Source organism: Homalodisca vitripennis, chromosome 2 (genome assembly GCF_021130785.1).
Source record: "Homalodisca vitripennis isolate AUS2020 chromosome 2, UT_GWSS_2.1, whole genome shotgun sequence".
NCBI classification, from domain to species: Eukaryota; Metazoa; Arthropoda; class Insecta; order Hemiptera; family Cicadellidae; genus Homalodisca; species Homalodisca vitripennis.
The window spans coordinates 165,561,359-165,580,286 of NC_060208.1; the positions used below are offsets into that span (position 1 = coordinate 165,561,359).

Sequence of the window (18,928 nt, forward strand, 5' to 3'; positions counted from 1 at the left end):
TAACGATGTTTCATTCATTCAACCTAATCCCCAAATCTTTCTGTTTATCTTGAGAGCAAATCAATTACTAATTTCATTTGCCTGTGAAGTTCTTTAGTTAGGTGTTATATAAAAACATACATCACAGTTATGAATAAATTACATGGTTGTTTAATTCAGTCTTGTGAATTGTAAATTATTATAGGTATGTCAAAATAATACAGTTAGTATTATTAAGTAAAAACATTAACTTAAGAATATATATCCAGAAAATATTGTTCTCAAAGAAAATAATTAATCACGTTTTAACACGTTCACTACAACAGCTTTTCTTCTGGAACGTTTTTATTTGCCATAGAATTTTTCAATGATAATGGTAATTGGTTCTTAGTACAGGGTGGAGCGCGGTAATTTGCTTTTTTGCACTGAAGGCTGTGACGGCACTGTTGGTCGAAGAGAGGGGAGAGTGGGCATGGCTTATAGTGGCTGACGGGAGATTTATATTCCTCCGCGTTTCAGTTACCATCATGCAGTGGACACGAGAGGCGAGGTCATTTTGTGTTGAAGCGTATTTTTCAAATGCCCACTCGATCATTGCAGTGCAGCGTGCTTTGCGTTTACGATTCGCTGTTCCCCCACGCGGACGTGTTCCTGGTCGGCAATCAATTGTAAATTGGGTAAATGCATTCAGAACAGCAGGGAATGTGTCATGTGTACGAAGGGGACCTCAGAGAAGGATCACAACACCGGAAAACATCGATAGAGTAAGAGCAGCAGTACTGCAATCTCCAAAACGCTCTGCTCGGAAACAATCACTTGCTCTTGGCATTTCAAGACGTTCTCTCCACCGGATTCTTCATGATGAACTGAGATTTCACCCGTATAAAATGTGCGTGGTCCATCAATTGTCATCACAGGACTATTTGACACGGCGTAACTTCTTGTGAAGTCATACTTGCATATACCGCGTGACGCAATTGTATTCTTTTCTGATGAGGCACATTCTCACCTCAGTGGGTGTGTCAACAAGCAAAACATGCGCTACTGGAGTGAAACAAACCCCAGAGAAGTCCACCAGAGACCTCTGCATTCGCCAGAGACCTCTGCATTCGGACCGCGTCACTGTGTGGTGCGCCATATCACGAGTAGGCATCATTGGCCCTTACTTTTTTCAGGATAACCGTCGTGCCATAATTTTGAACTCCGAACGGTACTTGACTATGATACAGGATTTTTTTCAGCCGGCTCTTGAGGCAATGCAATTAGAGGATACGTGGTTCCAACAGGATGGTGCCACTGCACACAAAGCGAGGGTTACCATGAATTGAGGCAAATGTTTCCTGGACGGCTTATCTCTTTGACGGGTGATGTGAACTGGCCGGCACGCTCACCAGACTTAGCCCCATGCGATCTTTTCCTTTGGGGTTACCTGAAGTCGAAAGACCTAAGGAACAATATTGAGGCTGAAATTGGCAGAATACCAGTCGACATGCTTGTTAGAGTTAATGAAAACTTCAGAAAACGTATGCAGCAGTGTGTGGATGCCGAAGGTCGACATTTTCCAGATACATTATTTAAAACCATGTTATTTAAAAATTCCCTTATTGTTCAATATAATTAAAATAAAAAATATTTTTTTCTAAGGTTCATAATTTTTTTATTTCATTTCCAAATCAGCAAATTACCGCGCTCCACCCTGTATAACAAGAAAGGTATGTAAGCTTCGCAATTTTGTACAAACACAATTATTTCATAACTTTTTTTACATTTTTCTCTGTGTACTCCAAGGAGTACCTAAAAATATTAATTTACCTTACAAATTAAGCAATCGTGTGCCTGACAATCTGATGTGTTTATTTAGGCACTGGACCAAATGTAACAAACCACCAAGATAGGCAAACAATAAAAACGCAATAAGGAAATACATAGCAACGTGTACCCCATCGGGTACATGACGGCAGTTGTGTGTATCCAATGGGGTACACGCAGTGGAGTAGCAAAGGGGTGAGCCGCACCGGATGTCACCTTTTTTGGGGTGACACCCACGCGGTCTCTCAACTTTAATAACAATGTACAAAAAAAATAAATAAATAAATCGCTAGAAAAAAAATTTCTTTTTTGGGGATTCCCCCAAAAGAGCCTAACGCTGTCGTGGGGAATTCCCTGTCCAATACTCGTGATCTTTGACGTTTTAGTTGCAACCTTTCTTATTTGCTTTGTGAAGTGTGTTGTGTTTGGTTGGCTTGAATTGTTAAACGTGTATTATTCTATAGTGATATATAATAAAAAGAAAAAAAACCTCATGCCTGCAGTATGCAATTACACTTTTTTATGTTATCTTTTCTTCTGGTATGTTGTTCTTCGGGAAATAAATGCTGCACAGATTGCATTGCAAAGTAAAGGCTTGGCTGTTGACGAAAGTGCTACAAAAATACTTCGTTTCTATATCGAAGAAAAACGGGATCACATTGTGGAAGAGGCAATAGACAACAGAAAAACAACTTCGGCGTACAAAAAGGATGGTTGGTGAAATGGCCAGCGATGCAGGACTCACACTGAAAGAGGAAATTCAAAAAGATATGCTGGAATGTCTTGACTGATTCAGAGTTGAACTCCCAACAAGATCGAAGTCTCTTCAAGAATATTATAATAATTAAAGTCTAAACGTTTTGCAAAATGTTTAAATTAAATGGTAACTTAATTAGCAAAATTCATTTTTATGCAAGAATTTGAAAGATAAGTTTTGGATTTTTTTTAAACATATACTGAAACAATATTTTAATATTTGATCGGTTGATCAGTTAATTCATTCTGCAATCTAAACTACCACGAGTAATTTGTTAAATGTAACAATATTATGTTGGGATAAGTTGTGGGTAAACATAAATTGTCAGTTGTCAAGTAGTTAAAAGGTAGTGCGTTAGGATAAAAACATATAAAAGATGTACCATAAGTGGAAGATAAAATGTTGAGAGATGATCTGAGATTTGATTTTCAATACAAACCCCTTATATGCGGTCATCCAATTCATGATGGTTTCAAATATATTTAAATCTTTTATAGCTTTTACAATAATTATCTTTTGAAGCACAAAAGTGTGTTGTAATCATAATATCTTTTATGCTATTATACACTGAGTTTATACACTAAACAATCCTTAAGAAAAAACAACATAAAAAGTTTTGAATATTTTCCAATATTACAAAATTATTTGTATTAATTTCTCGTCTATTCAAAAATGTCATTGGTATGAAACGTCATTTTACAAATCATAAAAATGTGCAATGTTTGCTTACTTGCAATAAAGTGTCCTGGTTATTATAAAAGTGTCATCACAACCATCAAAGTTAAGAAAAATGCCATAATTTTGTATTAGAATTCTTATACGCAACCGGAAACCGTATTAATTATGAACTTCAAAGCCATTAATTAAGGCTGCAAGTATTGTGGTAGGAGACCGGACTGGTATTTTACCTAGAGCTACTATCCACAATTTAATGATTTCTCAGCTCCTTAGACCTCGATTTCTGGTGGAAATTATAATACGAAAAACCGACTGATCATGGTTCCTAGAGGTCAGCAGCTGCTACAAACAATTAATGTTATTTATACGTATACCATATCAACAGTTGAACCTATAAACTGGCCTAACAATTTGTTAAGCTGGAGCTGTGGTACCTCCACCAGCTTTATTTATTAACTCTGGTTCTTTACATTGATAGGATGCAAAACTAAATAATCACTACAACAGTAGTTTAATGATAAAAACAATTTTATATAATATCATAAAATATTATAATTAATATATTAATTCATTACAAATATTAGTTCATTATAAATATTAATTTATTTATCTCAGCTTTCATTTTTTAAAATCACAGTGAAACACCAGATATTACAAACGAGGTACCTAAGCTAGTGCACCTCTCGGTATAGCGCACTAGACCGCTAACGTTCCATAGCCTAAGAAGAAGCAATTATTAGTTGACCGTGGGAACACCTTCAAAATACAATGTACAGCTCACCGGCGCTAAGGAATAAGACATGAAAAATATAGAGTGGAAAGTTTATGTTAAAAGAGGTGATTAATTTTAAAGCCACACAAACTCACATTGTGGTACTCTCCCTAGTAGACAGGAAATGGGTTTCCTAGTTACATTATCTAAAACATGGCGCCAATTCCAAATCCATATGCAAACTCCTTTGCACATTACAAACGACGTGATCCAGAGAAATACAGAAATTCGTTTCTTAAAAGACGGAATCGTGATGATAAGTGAAAGATACTTGTTAAAACTACAACTCAAGACAACCATCTAACATTGATTTTTATTGAATAATAGCGACGATATATGTCAACCGATCAACACGGAATTTCTAAACTTATGTTACCGCTTTTAATAGACTCTGAATTATTCACAATACGTTATTAAATCCTTTTTTGGTTAGTTTGAACAATTATGTTGGTAACCACTCAGATTTGAAAGATAAACATAAGAAAGGAAAGCGCAAAGATCCAGTCAACTCTGATTGCAGGGTCTCAGAGACAGATAGTTCCTTCAGTTAAAAGGAAACATGGAGTTGTAAACATCTATTGGCACTAATTACTTGATGTTTAATTATTCATGTACATTTTTCTCTATGTAGTCAAAGTATTTACATCTACTAACAGAATGTAAATAAAAAATAATTGAACCTCTATGGGACCACGTTTTCCCTATTTCCATGCCATCTGCAGCTTACCTTGTATTTGTCACTTCTTGGTAGAGAGGTTATGTTTTAGTTTTTATATTATGGACTAGGTTAATCGTAGTATGTCGTTGATTGTTATTAATACTTTCTAATTAATTTTCTTATTGTGATTTATTGACTCAGTTGGTAGGCTACGTTTAGTCTAATCTTAATATCTGTAATCGGTGTAGCTGACTAATCTTCCGCAATTTGTAACAGTATAGTTTACATTTGTTATTTAATATGGGTAAAGCAAAGCCAAGACACAAGAAAAATCGTAGACATAATGTAACACAACCAACAGGAATACCGAGTGTGAAAGAAGCAGAGTTAGAAGAATCTGAGTTCAGTGTACCTGAAAGTGATAAGGACATTTCTATTGATAAGATAATTGAAGAGGTAAGATTATTATAAAGTTAGATACATTTTAAACAAGGGCCTAGATCTGGTGTGTCTAGTGTGGGCACATTCACCTTCATCTAGTGTGCCACGCTTAGGCAACTTTCTATTGATATTGAACATACTCTCTATTTTAGGTATCAATTTACAATAACGTGACCATGGAAAGGTATGTTCATCTTTTTTTCCTGAAAACTACAATTTTTGCTGAAAACAATAGTGAAGAAAAAATTCGTCGGCAACGAAAATCAAAGGAGTTACGATTTTTTGAAATCCTCTGAAAACTCTGTTTTTGACAGTACCTCTGGCAACACTATCCATATTTGACAGTTTGGTATTACTCCACGGCTCTCTCAAATAAAGAAGGGACGCCATTTTGAACTATTTTGTTCCTCCATGTCTATTCTTAACCTCCTAGTTCAGTAGTGGTAATGGCACACCTTTGTGTTGGATGTTCGTTATCTTACGTGGAAGCAATTCGTAAAGACGAGTATGGAGTTTTACAATTTTATGTAAACCACGGCCTGAACATTAAGGTAAGTGATAAGTTACTGAAATGATGCTGACTAGTACGTTAATCCTGTCAACGATGCCTGCCCGCTGCGCAGTGCTGCGCACTGCTTGCTCTTTTAGAAAAAAAATTAACTCGAGCTTGCAAAAGTCGAATCCCAGATCACGTGATGCCCCTGCTCCTTAACGCAATAATGCCCGAAAGGCATCAATATAATGCAATAATATACTTTCCCCTCAGTTTATATGCACCTGTGATAATAATACTTGGCTATAAATGCCCAACCCATGAAAAAAAGTCCATTTTCCATGGTCACGCTATTGTAAATAAATACCCTATTTTAGCCTATATGTTCAGTTTATGGGGTAAAGAATTACAATTTAAAAGGAAATTATAAGGTTAAAGGTCGAGGTGGCAAATCACGAATTTGACGTTATCACCGTATTCTGCTCATCCTCCAGAACAAAAAATGTATATGGTTTTAGGTGGTGCAAATGAAAAATAACATGATTTTAGAGGGTATATACATAAATAGTTAAGTTCTTAATGTTTTGATGTTCTGTTTGTGTGCTGTGTCTGGATATCTACGCAAATAAATAAATATTATCTGCAGGTGGGACTGATAGCATATCTGTTATCTGAGCGCTCTGGGGCAGAAGTCAGAGAAAACGTGTACTGTAGCTTGGATCGAGTGAGTGCATGACTTAATCATGAATCAACCATCCACTAGTTCGACCAATCATAGTGAACTGGTGTGTCGTAATTATTATCTGCGGCTAGGACTGATAGCGTATCTGTTATCTGAACTCTCCGGGGCAGAAGTCAGTGCTTCACTAGATATCGTGTACTACTGTACTGTAATTTGGATCGAGTGAGTGCATGACGATCATGGATCAACCATCCACTAGTTCTACCAATCGTAGTGAATTGGTGTGTTGAAGTGTTTTGTCGGGCATGTTAAGAGTTTACGTTTCGACCGAAACGAGATTATTTAGTTTCTGTAGATTCTGTGGAACACACTAATGGTTTTAAGTGTTCTCAATTAATGTCCATTTATATATTTATATTAGGGGTATTCATATTTATTAAGTTTTTTACACTGTACATAATTGCCTTTCCATTACAATTCAATTTATATTTTTTGATCAGCCCCTCTAGAATTTGATATTTTACTGATAGGTACTATCTCGAGGGATGTTTTTCTTTTGTTGATATGGCCGGAGGCACTCGTCTCAACTCGATAACAACTAATTCATTTGTAGCTCGAAATTTAAGAAAAACATTGTTTATTTGGATCAAAATTCTGCTCATTTCAGTATTGTTTTTCATTTATGTTTGCAAAGATGGCGTCGCATCCGATGACGTCATCACGAGGTTAAATCATGGTCACAAAAGATCACGTGATGCCCGATGTAGATGTAGAACATGGAAATATTGCTCCGCATTTGAACAGTTGTTCCATTTTTGATGTTCTAGAACTTCGTTATTTCTCATTTCCACCCCGTCAAACCTTACATTGGTTTGTTCTGTAGGACGATTCCAATAAGTTAATAATCCAAAACTCGTATTTTGCCGCTCCGGCCGTTAATGTGACAATTACCAAATATTTTGTTTACAATCGTCAACACCAAAATTCTTTATTTAGACTAGTGATTACCAGCTGTTGTTATTTCATTTATTTAGGAGAAGGTTAGTGGCAACAACAAGAACAATGGCGATGAATATGCAATTATTGGATCAAAATGATTTTATAAACAAAGAAATCTTTAAAAACTGGTCTCTGAAGTGAGTGCATTGCCAATTATCTTGCAGAATATATGTATGGACAAGAAATTATGATTATTGTTGATGATCCATTCAAGCATTTTTTAAATGCTATCAAACATGTCTACTCTGTGTATAATGGACTTTTTATTGTATTAACATTCCGCTTTATTCTGTTTGATAAGATTCTCGCATAGGCCAGTGGCCCATGAGGACAGACAGAATAAGATTTAAAAGGGGATCGGCCTCTCCTTTTTCTAAAAAAAAGAAACAGAACTCTGAATTTTAGGGTTAGTCAATAGATAAAAAAGCAATAAAATGAAAACGTCTAAAAATAAAATTGAAATAATTGCAACAGGCACTACAAATGAGAAGGCGACAGTGGCATCATATGCTGTTTCTCTGTTGATTGCTAAGTCAGGGAAGCCTTATAATGAAGGAGAGGAGCTGATCAAGCATGCTGCAAAAATATGTAAAGCATAATGTGAAATGAAACTGTGGTCAAAGAAATAAGTTTTATTCCAATATCAAACAACTCAGTAAAGAGAAGGGTTGATAATAAGTCTGAAAATGTGCACTCCCAATTAGTTTCACTTTTGGAATCTACTGAAATTTTTACATTACAACTAGATAAGATTACAGATTTAACTGATAAATCTCACATGCTATCTGTTGTCAGCAAATTGGAAGTGAGCATGGCACAAAAGTTCACTGGCTTTCTCTTTTTTTATAAAAGAATTCATTTTAAGAGAAAAAATGTATGACTTCATAGGTCTGCAAAATTGGCAGTAGAAATGAAAATCAAAGCAATGATTGAAAAACTGAATATATGAGCAAATCGAGTTGAAAGAAACTCTCAAATATCATTGCCTTTGTTACAAAGTCAAAGTCAAAGTCAAAATATTTTTATTGTACATTCATCAAGAATTACAATATTGTCAATAAACAGAAATCATTTCAGCTTTAGTCAGATTGTAGGGGTTCTCCGTTGTTTTTGAAGAATTCGCTTATGCTGTAGAATGGTCTTCTCACTAGTCATGTCTTCAATTCTCGTCTTAGCGGATCTCCAGTGAAGTCCTTCATGAATGCAGGTAGATGGTTTTGAAATCTGCAGCCGGCATAAAATGGTTTTTTCTCTGATAGGGTGGTGCGATGGACTGGCAAGTTATATCTTGAGCCCTGATGAGTGTGGTAGGAGTGGAAGTCTCTGTTTTTTGGTGGTGTAAGTTTGTCCACATAGAGGATACTTTCTTGTATGTAAAGAGATGCAACTGTCATGATCTCTAGGTCTTGGAATGCCTGACGACAGGTTTGACGTGGTTCAAGGTTCGCCAATGCTCTGACAGCCTTCTTCTGTAGAAGGAGAATCCGGTTGATATTGTGTGTTGAGGTTCCTCCTCAGACTAGTAGACCATAACGGATATAAGATTCTACTAATGCAAAATAAGCTGTTTTGGCTGCTGCTAGTCCTGCAATCCATTTTATTCTTCGGACGACATATATTCTTGTATGCGGACTGCACCCACAACGAACTTGCACTCAACGAAAAAAAAACTGTCCAAATCAATTTCACTACCAAAAATAAAAACACAAACATAACACTTCCTGGGCTAGAAGCACAACAGAATACAAAGTACCTTGGAGTCATTATGGATTCACATCTTACATGGAAACACCACATCGACCATCTCTGCAAGAAACTTAGTTCCGGCATTTATGTCATAAGGCGAATAATGCAAATAAGCGACCAGGAAACTGCAAGAACAGCCTACCATGCCTTATTCGAGTCACACCTCAGATATGGCATGGTGGTATGGGGAGGAACTTCCAACAACAACCTCGAAAGAGTACTGATCCAACAAAAAAGAGCTGTAAGATGTCTTGCAGGCCTTAGATACCGAGAAAGCTGCAGAAATGCCTTCAAAGAGCTGAAGATTTTTACAGTAACTGCACTCTAGATCCGTGATGCTATTCTCCATGCCATTTCAACAAGCCAAACCAGACATAGAGACATACATCATCACAACACTCGAAATGCTGCAAGTTTTACTCTGCCACCACATCACCTAAGTCTGTACGAGAAAAAACCATCCTACAAAGGAGCACTTCTCTACAACCATTTGCCCGAAGAACTCAAAAAAGAACCAGCACAACGCCTCAAGATCCAGCTCACAACATGGCTACAAGACCGACCTTTCTACACTGAAAAAGAATTTTTTGACAACCAGCTCTTCTTTTAACAAACTGACTGTAAAATTAAAAAATGTTTGACGCATGTACTATTCTCAATGAATACGTAAATAAAGATTATTGTCTATTGTACTGATTTTTCTAGACAAGTAGTCGATGTGGTCCGTCCAAGTGAACTTGCTATCAAGCAATACACCAAGGAATTTTGTTTGTTTTGATTCTGTTATGCCTACTGCGTTGGGGACTTGGTCTTTTTTTGTGGTGAAGTGTATTTGGGTTGTCTTGGTGGGATTTATTGCTAGGTCGTTTATATTGCAGTAGTGTATTGCTGTATTCATGGCTGTTTTTATGTGGTTGGATTGTTCAATAGCTGTGTTGTTGCTAATTATTAGTAGTGTGGTGTCATCAGCGTACATAACTGTATTTGTGTTTTGGCTCTGCATTACTATGTGGAAGTAATTTGTTACTAATAGAAAGAGTATTGGTCCCAGGACTGAGCCTTGGGGCACTCCTCTTGTCATCTGTTGTAGTTTGGATTGATAGGTGGAGACTTGACCCTTCCGTGAGTGTTGTAATTCCACGATTTGTGAGCGATCCTCTAGGTAGCTTTTAAACCATTTATTGGCCAAGCCTCTCACTCCTAGGTCTTCCAGTTTGTTGCACAGTAATTCGTGCCCCAAGCAGTCAAATGCTTTACTGTAGTCCAAAAATACAGCTGACACGTACTGCTCATTGTCTATTTGGTCAATGATGAATTCAGTTAAGTCAATCAGAGCTGTGGTTGTAGATTTGTTTTTTAGGAAGCCATGCTGTTTATCAGTCAGTAAGTTGTTTTGGATCATGTGTTGCATTAGTCTGGCTAGAGCAATTTTTTCTGTAATTTTGGAGAAAGTGGAGACAAGGGAGATTGGTCGGTAGTTCTGGAGATCTGTAGTTGGGCCCTTTTTGTGTTTGGGATAAATTTTGCTTATTTTTAGAGCAGAGGGAAACTGTCCACATTCAAATGATTTATTAATAATGCTCACAATAGGGGCAGTGAGTTCTTTTTTTGCAGTTTTTGACCATTTTTGAAGAGAACTCATCGATACCAGCAGATGACTTAGGTTTTAAACTGTTTATGATGTGTTCAACTTCTACAGAATTTGTCGGAGCTAAGGTTAAGGTTGCTGGGCAAAAAGTTGTTGATGGGTGAATAGTTGCTTGATTGTCATCTGTCAATTCTTTGCTTTGTAATAGGGTAGTGTCAGCTATTTCTGAAAAATATTTATTTAAAAGGTCAGCTATTTTGACTGGGTCATTAATTGTCGTATCTCCAACTTTAATTTTAATTTCTGACGTGTTTCCCGGCTTAGCTCTTCGTCCATTGTTGATAACTTGCCATAGGGCTTTAGGTTTATTGTCTGATTGTTCAATGAAATTAGATGTAGAAATTTGCCTGAGGCTCCGTAACTTAAGATCATAGCTTCTCTTTTTGTCAACCATGTCTCTTTTGTCGTCAATGTTTCCTGCCGCTTCATATTTATAGAGGACTCTAAGATATACACTTTTAAGAGCTCTGGCTTCTTCATCATAATACTTCAACTTGTTTTTCTTGCTTATATTTTTAATTTTTCTTAGAGGGCATGTGGTGTCGAGTGCTAGTTTTAGGATGTGTTTGAAGTTATTGAAAGCACCTTCCGCATCAGGGGCATTGTGTATCCTTTCCCAGTTTTGTTCTGAGAGGAAGAATTTTAAATTGTGAAGACTTCAGTCATTTATAATTCTTTTTGTGGTTATTTGAGAATGTGTTGACTCATGTATTGTGTATGCACTAATATCTTCTTCAGGAGTGTTATAACATACACAGTCAATGGATGTGGCAGTATTTTGGGTTATTTGGGTAGCTGGTAGAGGATACCTTGTAATGTTATGTGTCGACAATTCTTCTTCTAAAGTTGTGTTTTTGTGATTTGGTTTCAACCTGCCAATATTAATGTACCCGATGATTAAGGTGGCTCTGATATGTGCTTCTTGAGATTCAAGAATATCTGAGATGATTTCAACAGCTGGCTTTACATTGTCACCTGGTGCTCGATAGACTCCAAGGATTTGAAGGTCTAATTTTTCACCATTGCTGCTTCACATATAGATTCCTGGCTATAGGTTGAGATGTCAATTTCGTGAAAGGAGTTGACAATTTCTTCTTTTCGAGTAAATTGCCACACCCCCGAGTTTGTGTACTTCTCTACTGAAGTCTGTTATTAGAGCATACCCATTGATTTTGGTGGCTTGTAGTTTTTTCTGGTAGAGCCCATGCTCTGTTAGGATAAGGATACTTGGGGTTATATCCTCTAGAAGGTGGTTTAGCATCTCCACTTTATTAGCCAGTCCTCTAATGTTTTGGTGGAGGATTGTTACGTGTTGCGCCCTACTCCTATTAGTGTTGTGTCTTTTACTGAGTGTTTTACAAGAGGTTTGCCAAAAAAAAGAGCATGCTGTTCAAGAGATGGTTATGTTAGAGTGGAGGAAAGGTTGGAGTTACCACTGTTTGCCCCATAGCTGTAGTGTTGCTTCATATGTTTCTTGTAGAACTCAATGTTGTTAATGAAAAATTCATTTACATCTTCATCCTTTCCTAATATTTTAGCATTTAAGGGAGGTAATTTACTCATTTCCATTCTTCTCAAAGAGGATTTACTTTCTCTTGTTAAAACCGTTGCATGGTGTTCAAGGTCGTTTTTGCAACTTGGAGAGATATACTGAAGACATTTTCTTTCCTGTGTTTTCTGTTGGGTAGAGATCTCCGTACTGTATTAGTCTTAATTTTTGTTAAAGAGTTCAGTAAGCGGGTGTTCAGTTTTTGTAGACAGGTTTGACTGGCTCCTGATATCATGCTGTAGTCGTGATGAGGGTTCAGTTTTTGTACACAGTTTGACTGTCTCCTGTGGTCATATGGTGATAGGTCTGATTGATCTCGTGCTGAGGGTTCAGTTTTTGTACGCAGGTTTGACTGTCTCCTGTGGTCATATGGTGATAGGTCTGATTAATCTCGGTCAAGTGGGTGTTCAGTTTTTGTGGACAGGTTTGACTGGCTCCTGGTGTCGTGAAGCGATTTTTGGTTGGCACTGTTACACCATGTTCATTCAAAATTTCTCCAGAGAAGTGTTGATTTTTAGTAAAAGGAGGTTCTGATTTAGGATTAGTTGAGGTTGTCTGACAACCTGTTGTTACAACAGTTTCTGACCGAATCTGAACAAAGTCTACCTGTTGAGGTTGAAGACTAATTTTTACTAATTTTTATAAATGTGAGGTATGCAAATGTGTAATTGATAAATTATCTGCTTCTGATATATTTTTGTGATAAGTATATTTCGTATATATTTGAAAATACTTGGTATTTTATCAAATTAAAAATAAAACTATATGCTTATATATAATTGTATGGAAAAAACTAAGAATAATTAGTATAATGGGGTTTTATGTAGGTTGGGGGTCCTCGAAGACTGTAGGTTTTTATGTGAGGGTCCGTGATTCACGTAACTTTGAGAACCTCTGGTTTAGGTAATCAGAAATATCGATGATTCTATTGTCATACTGGCTGCTTATCATACTGCTACCGCATGAAGCATTGTATACAAAGAACAACATCACATTTTTATAATAAATTAGAAGAGTCACTGATACAGAGCATGGTAGAAATTCACTACAAAACCCCCAAGTTGTACAAAGTGTATAGCCTGAGCTGGAAAACTTGCAACTAATAAAAGAAGAGTTGATGCATCAGCTGGTGGTTAAAAAAGCATCAAACATTGCTTGCAATTGTATACTATAATAGTGTAATTCACTAGTATGTTTATTAATAATGTTGAAATTATGATCTGGCCAATAATTTCAGAGATACCTTGTGGAGAATGGTTCTATCAATGTTTATACTTTTTAAATTAACAATTTTTAATACATTAATCATTTGATTATGTTTGGTTTAACAAAATATACCTGCACTGCTAATGACAAACAAAAGCTGTCCCTTGAGATAGGTTTAGATTGCATACAATTCAGGAATTGCAGTGTCTGATCTCAATAATATAAAGACTGTAATATTTTAATGTTTGTTTATATTCATGTTTACAGAATAAATTAAGGTACTGTGGGCTACTAAATTTGATATAATTTCCTACAAACGTTATTAAAATATGTTATGTTAATTGTTTTTTAATGTTATGTAATTAAATTAAATTTACTATTTACAGATTAATTCGCCAAGTGTTGAAGAAAGATTATGTGGCTTGCAGTCTTTGGCCACTCTTGCAGAAAATCCCAATTCTGTTGAAACTATTATCAAGCACAAAGTTCTTAAAATAGTAGCACCATTGTTGGTAGATGGCAGTTCAGAGGTTAGAAATCTCTCTGCAGGAGTTTTGAGGTAAGTTCTTATAATTGTTTTCTTCAGGCAGTGGTGATAGAATTATGGCTTTAATTCTTTAAATTTTATACTGATAATGTACTGACAGTAGCTTTGATAATCCGTATATATGTGCGAATTTTTACAACATAACAGAAAGGGGTACAAGGAGGTAATGACGTTTTCACAATGTTAATGGTGGGTACAAATGAATTAGAAAAGCTAGGGTCATGCCATGTCAAATCAACCAATGGTCTGGACCTTAACCTCTCAGTTTGGAAGTTTTAAATACCAATTCTAATTCAAATTAAAAATTATAAATTTTTTCTTTTTTTTAGTGACAGGCTTTTTAAAACCCACAAAAAGGCAGTTTTTGGTCATGTCTCAGTATTTTCTAAACATTGTAGCTAAAAACTAGTAAAGCTAAAGATTTACATTTGTGGTATTCTGTTCCAGTTGAAATGTGATACATCATAATATGACTGTTTAGTATATTTTGAATGTTTTTAGATCCTCCTAAAAACAGTTAAAAAAAAACTCAAAATACGTCCTCTTCAATTTTTTTAGAAACTTTTATGTTATTTAGTTGGTTGTACTTTGTCTGTTATTGTGAAAAATAATCAAGTGTTATCTTTACTATATCCGAATAGAGTTGAAACTTGACACAATTACTCAATATAAAATTATTAATTATTACAAACCAATTACCAATTATTATGATTAATTATCACCAAACTGTTTCTGTCAAACATTTTTCTAAGCGGGAGGACTTAAGATACAAGTAACAGCTATATGGCTTAGCTTAATCTAGTGGCTTCAGGACGTGCTAAATTCTTTTGGATTTGTTTAATCTATTAAATACACAATAATAAGAACCACATTGAGATCAGCCCAGACAAAAAATAAAGTTAAATTTGCCGTTTTTAAGAATCGTGCCTTGATGGATGGATGGATGTTTAGTATATATGTGTAATGGTTACTATAGATGTTTACGCAGAACATGACACAGTTTTGTCCTTCAAATGTTTTAAAGATGGCTTATTTTATTTATTGTCACATGATCCACGAAATATATATATATATATATATATATATATATATATATATATATATATATATATATATGGTGAAACCTGGAAACTTTTGTGAAACGGCTTTTTGTGAAACCTGGAAACTGTTGAATCTGATCCTGGAACATCCATCTATATATATATATATATATATATCTATATATAGGTTTCACAAAAAGCCATTCAGATATTGCCATAATCAAAACCTTGAGTTGTACTTTGATACTTTCATGGAGCTTAGTTTGATGACTTTACCTTATCCTCAAAGTGCCTTTGTACTGTCTATTACTGCAATTGGATGCAGGGCAGAGATGTCCATTATTATGGACAATTATAAACTACATTAACATAGAAGTCCGGCATGTACAGATGAAATAATTAGTCTGGGCGCGCGGCTCTGGCACTACTAGCCGTTCAACCAAGGTTCGGCTCGCTCGAGGTTCTATTTCGCTGTCACGCGCAACGTTTCACAAAACTCGTTCCATTCAACACATGAAATGAGCATTTTGCCATTACTTTATCGTAACAAAAGTTATATCAAATTAAAGAACACATTCTTGTTTTTCCAACCAATACGTATAAAAAATGTCAATTCTAAAATAATAATGTCTAAATTAGTAAAAACCAAGTACAGTTTTAGTTTGGTTAATTTTATGACATGAAATTTTCGCTCTGCTAGGAAGTTTTTTATTATCCGGTCAGTATCAAAACTTCCCATGGAAAAGTTTTAGAAAATCGATTAAACTGCATTTTTTGTCTAAAAAACTTTTTTCTACGACCCCTCATTCCGGGGGAAATTAAGCGTTATCTTAATATTTATAAACACTCTGTGCGCGAGCTTCTCCCAGTCTCAGTACGGTCTTCAGTTCTTTTAGCGTGAAAGCAATGATATTTTGGCTTATCTATAAACCTCACCTAATATATTTTCTAGGATAAAATACGGATAAAAGTTCAGTTTTAACATTTTAAATCTTAAACTGTCTTTAAATGGCTTAAATATAAAGCTAGACCCTTTCATAATAGAATAGAACAGAACATTGTTGTATTCAACATTCTCCACAGATTTTTAATGACAGAAGTAATTTAAAACATGTTAATAAATAATAATAAAATATGTACAAAGTTAATACATACGCTTCAATCCAAATCTTCAATGCCGCTCAAATCATCCAAGTCTTCAATGCTGCTCAAGTCATCTGGTGCGTTTTCACTGCTTTCACTGTCACTGCTGCCGAGTGAAATGATCATTGATTCCACGAGATTGTCGATTTGGGGCTCAGCTGAAGCATAATCGTTTTAAATTTTTTTCACGTGTTCGCACTTTCTGGCCCATTCCTCTGCACCTATAAGTGAAAACTTTTCTTCCGCTAAAGACTTAATACTTGAAAAACTGCACTGAATATTTCTACTGGCTATGTAGTTTTTCACTTCAGCCCAAATAAGTTCAATAGGGTTTAAGTCCGGGTGGTATGGTGGGAGCCGAAGCACAACATGTCCTCCACTGCTGGTCACTAGTTCATCAAGCTCATACCTAACAAATCTCGGTTTATTTAGGAGAATAACCCTGTACAGCTCCGGGACTAGCAAATCATCCGAAAAAGGTATTTGATGTTTAGAAAGCCAATCTTTCATCAATTGTTTCTTACTTTTTGAAGTAGACGTGCTTTGTCTTTTTGTGCATTGTGATAGGGGGCGTTATCAACAACAATAACTGATCTTGGTGGTATGTTAGGCAGAAGTTTTTTCTCTCATCCATTTCATCATTGATTCCGTATTCACGTTATCGTGGTAATCACCCGAATGACTCGATGCCTTCCACATTGTCAATGCATTGGGAACAAAACCAGCTTCACTTCCTGCGTGTATCATGATCTACCGTTCCACTTCCGAAATGGGAACACGCATTCCTTTAGTTGATTCGTCAGACCACGATGAACTTGACACATGACTTGTCAGTATATAAGACTCGTCTAAGTATATAATTGGACGTCCTTCATTTCTGTAACGTTTGAGTGCTCTTAAATACGAAATTCTTTTTTCTCTTATTTCATTAGTCTCGATCAAAAGCTTGCGGTTATTTTGTGTCCTTCTCCATCGAAAACCAAGTTCTTTAAGAATGTTGTTGAGGCTTGATTTTGATCCTTTCAATTCTTCATGTAACAAAGATACAGTTGGTAGCTTGTTTTTTAGAAGATGGAACTCGTACACAACTCGCCTTATCAGAGCTTTGTCAAAGTCATCCAATCCTGTAATAGGCTTTTTACGATTCCTTTTCAATTTGTTTAGGGTGAGAAAGCTACTTTCACCATTGTCATTATTAACGGTTAAATTTTTAAGCTCTTTATTATTTCTTGAGATTTCACGTTCTGAGACGCCTGTAGCTACTGCTGTTCAGACACGGGCCTTTGCCAAGGGAATACTTAAAGTTTTTTCATCAGCCTCCTTTTTCATGAATGTATATACATTACTGACAATTTCACGACTTTGACTGTGCAAAACTCTACCCTTCAGTTTTGATTTTACGCGGTCACACATATTGCTTATGAAATTTAAGCTTCTTACTAAAACAAAATAACACAATACAAAAACACTGAACATAATAACACTTGGACTATAAATCTAAGGACAGTGTAAATATTGTACATTGGAATGTGCAGGGTTTTCTTGGAAAGAGAGATGAAGCTAATTTGTTGGCAATGAAATTTAATACAGACATGTTGTGTGTTTGTGAACATTGGTTGAGCAGTGATGAACTGATGGAGGTGGGTCTACCAGATTTTAAATTGATCAGCGCATTTTGTAGATCTTCGGGCCAAAGAGGGGGCACTGCAATATTTTTAAGATCCAGATGGCTGGCGAGGAGATGACTTTTTTAACAGAACTGTCTAGTCAATATATCTGTGAAGTAGCTGCTGTATTTATAAAGGAGATTAACCTAGTTTGTATCGAAATATATAGAGTTCCTGACGGTCAGAACTTTGACAATTTTATTGAGCACATGTAGAATTGTTGAGTAATTTTATGAATAGTAATAAGAATAAGGCATCAATTATGCTGTGCGGCGATTTTAATATTGATATTTTTAGTCAATGACTCTAGGAAAGCTAAGTTTTTAGATTTACTTTTAGGTTTTAACCTTTGGACAACCATTTCTGATGTAACTAGGCCTAGTACGAATTTTGTGGATGGCGGATCATGTATTGACAACATTGCCACTACTGTACATTTTGACAGAATTGAGAATGCTGCAGTGGAGCCTATGGCTATGTCAGACCATCATGCGATTGTTCTAAAATGCAAATTGTTACCAAGGAAAGATAACGTTACCAGTCATGTAAATAGTAGGCTAACCAATGTAAATAGTTCTAAGCAAAAAGATTTTAAAATTGTCAGAACAATTGATTATATCAATTTATTGTATTTTGTCACTCTAATTAGTAAAATTAACTGGTTGCTTCTGTATGAGTTAAATAGCATAGATGATATAAATTTGACTATTTTTAAATAAATTTATGAACATTGTGAATATTGCTTTTCCTATTAAGTATGTACCAGCTGTTAGGGATTATTGTAAACTTCCCTCTTGGTATAATACAGACCTCAAAGAACTTAAGGAAAGTTGTTTGTATATGTATGCTCAGTATAAGTCTACAGGCATAACCTACTTTAAAGAATGTTATATGAAATTAAAGAAGAAATATAAAAGGCGATGTTAGAAGTTGTAAGCTACGTTTTAATTGTGAGAGGGTGTCATCTGCTAAAAATAAACCTAAAATTATGTGGTTCTATTATTAATTAAAATATAAGTAATAGTGATAGGTCTAAAAGTACAGAAGTTGGAAGTAGTCTAACAGCTTGTGATTTCAATAACTTTTTTTGTGAATAGTGTAAAAGATCTCATTG

The 18,928-nt window shown here is 35.6% G+C and overlaps 1 protein-coding gene across 1 annotated transcript in view; it reads left to right on the plus strand.

Moving 5' to 3' along the window:
• The first annotated feature begins 4,710 nt into the window (after positions 1-4,710).
• Positions 4,711-18,928, plus strand: part of LOC124354992 (HEAT repeat-containing protein 3) — a 34,636-nt gene continuing 20,418 nt past the window's right edge. The window contains exons 1-2 of the mRNA XM_046805845.1: positions 4,711-5,109; positions 13,804-13,976. Coding sequence (XP_046661801.1) covers positions 4,954-5,109; positions 13,804-13,976 — 329 coding nt within the window. The 5' untranslated portion in view covers positions 4,711-4,953. The remainder of the gene's footprint in view (positions 5,110-13,803; positions 13,977-18,928) is intronic.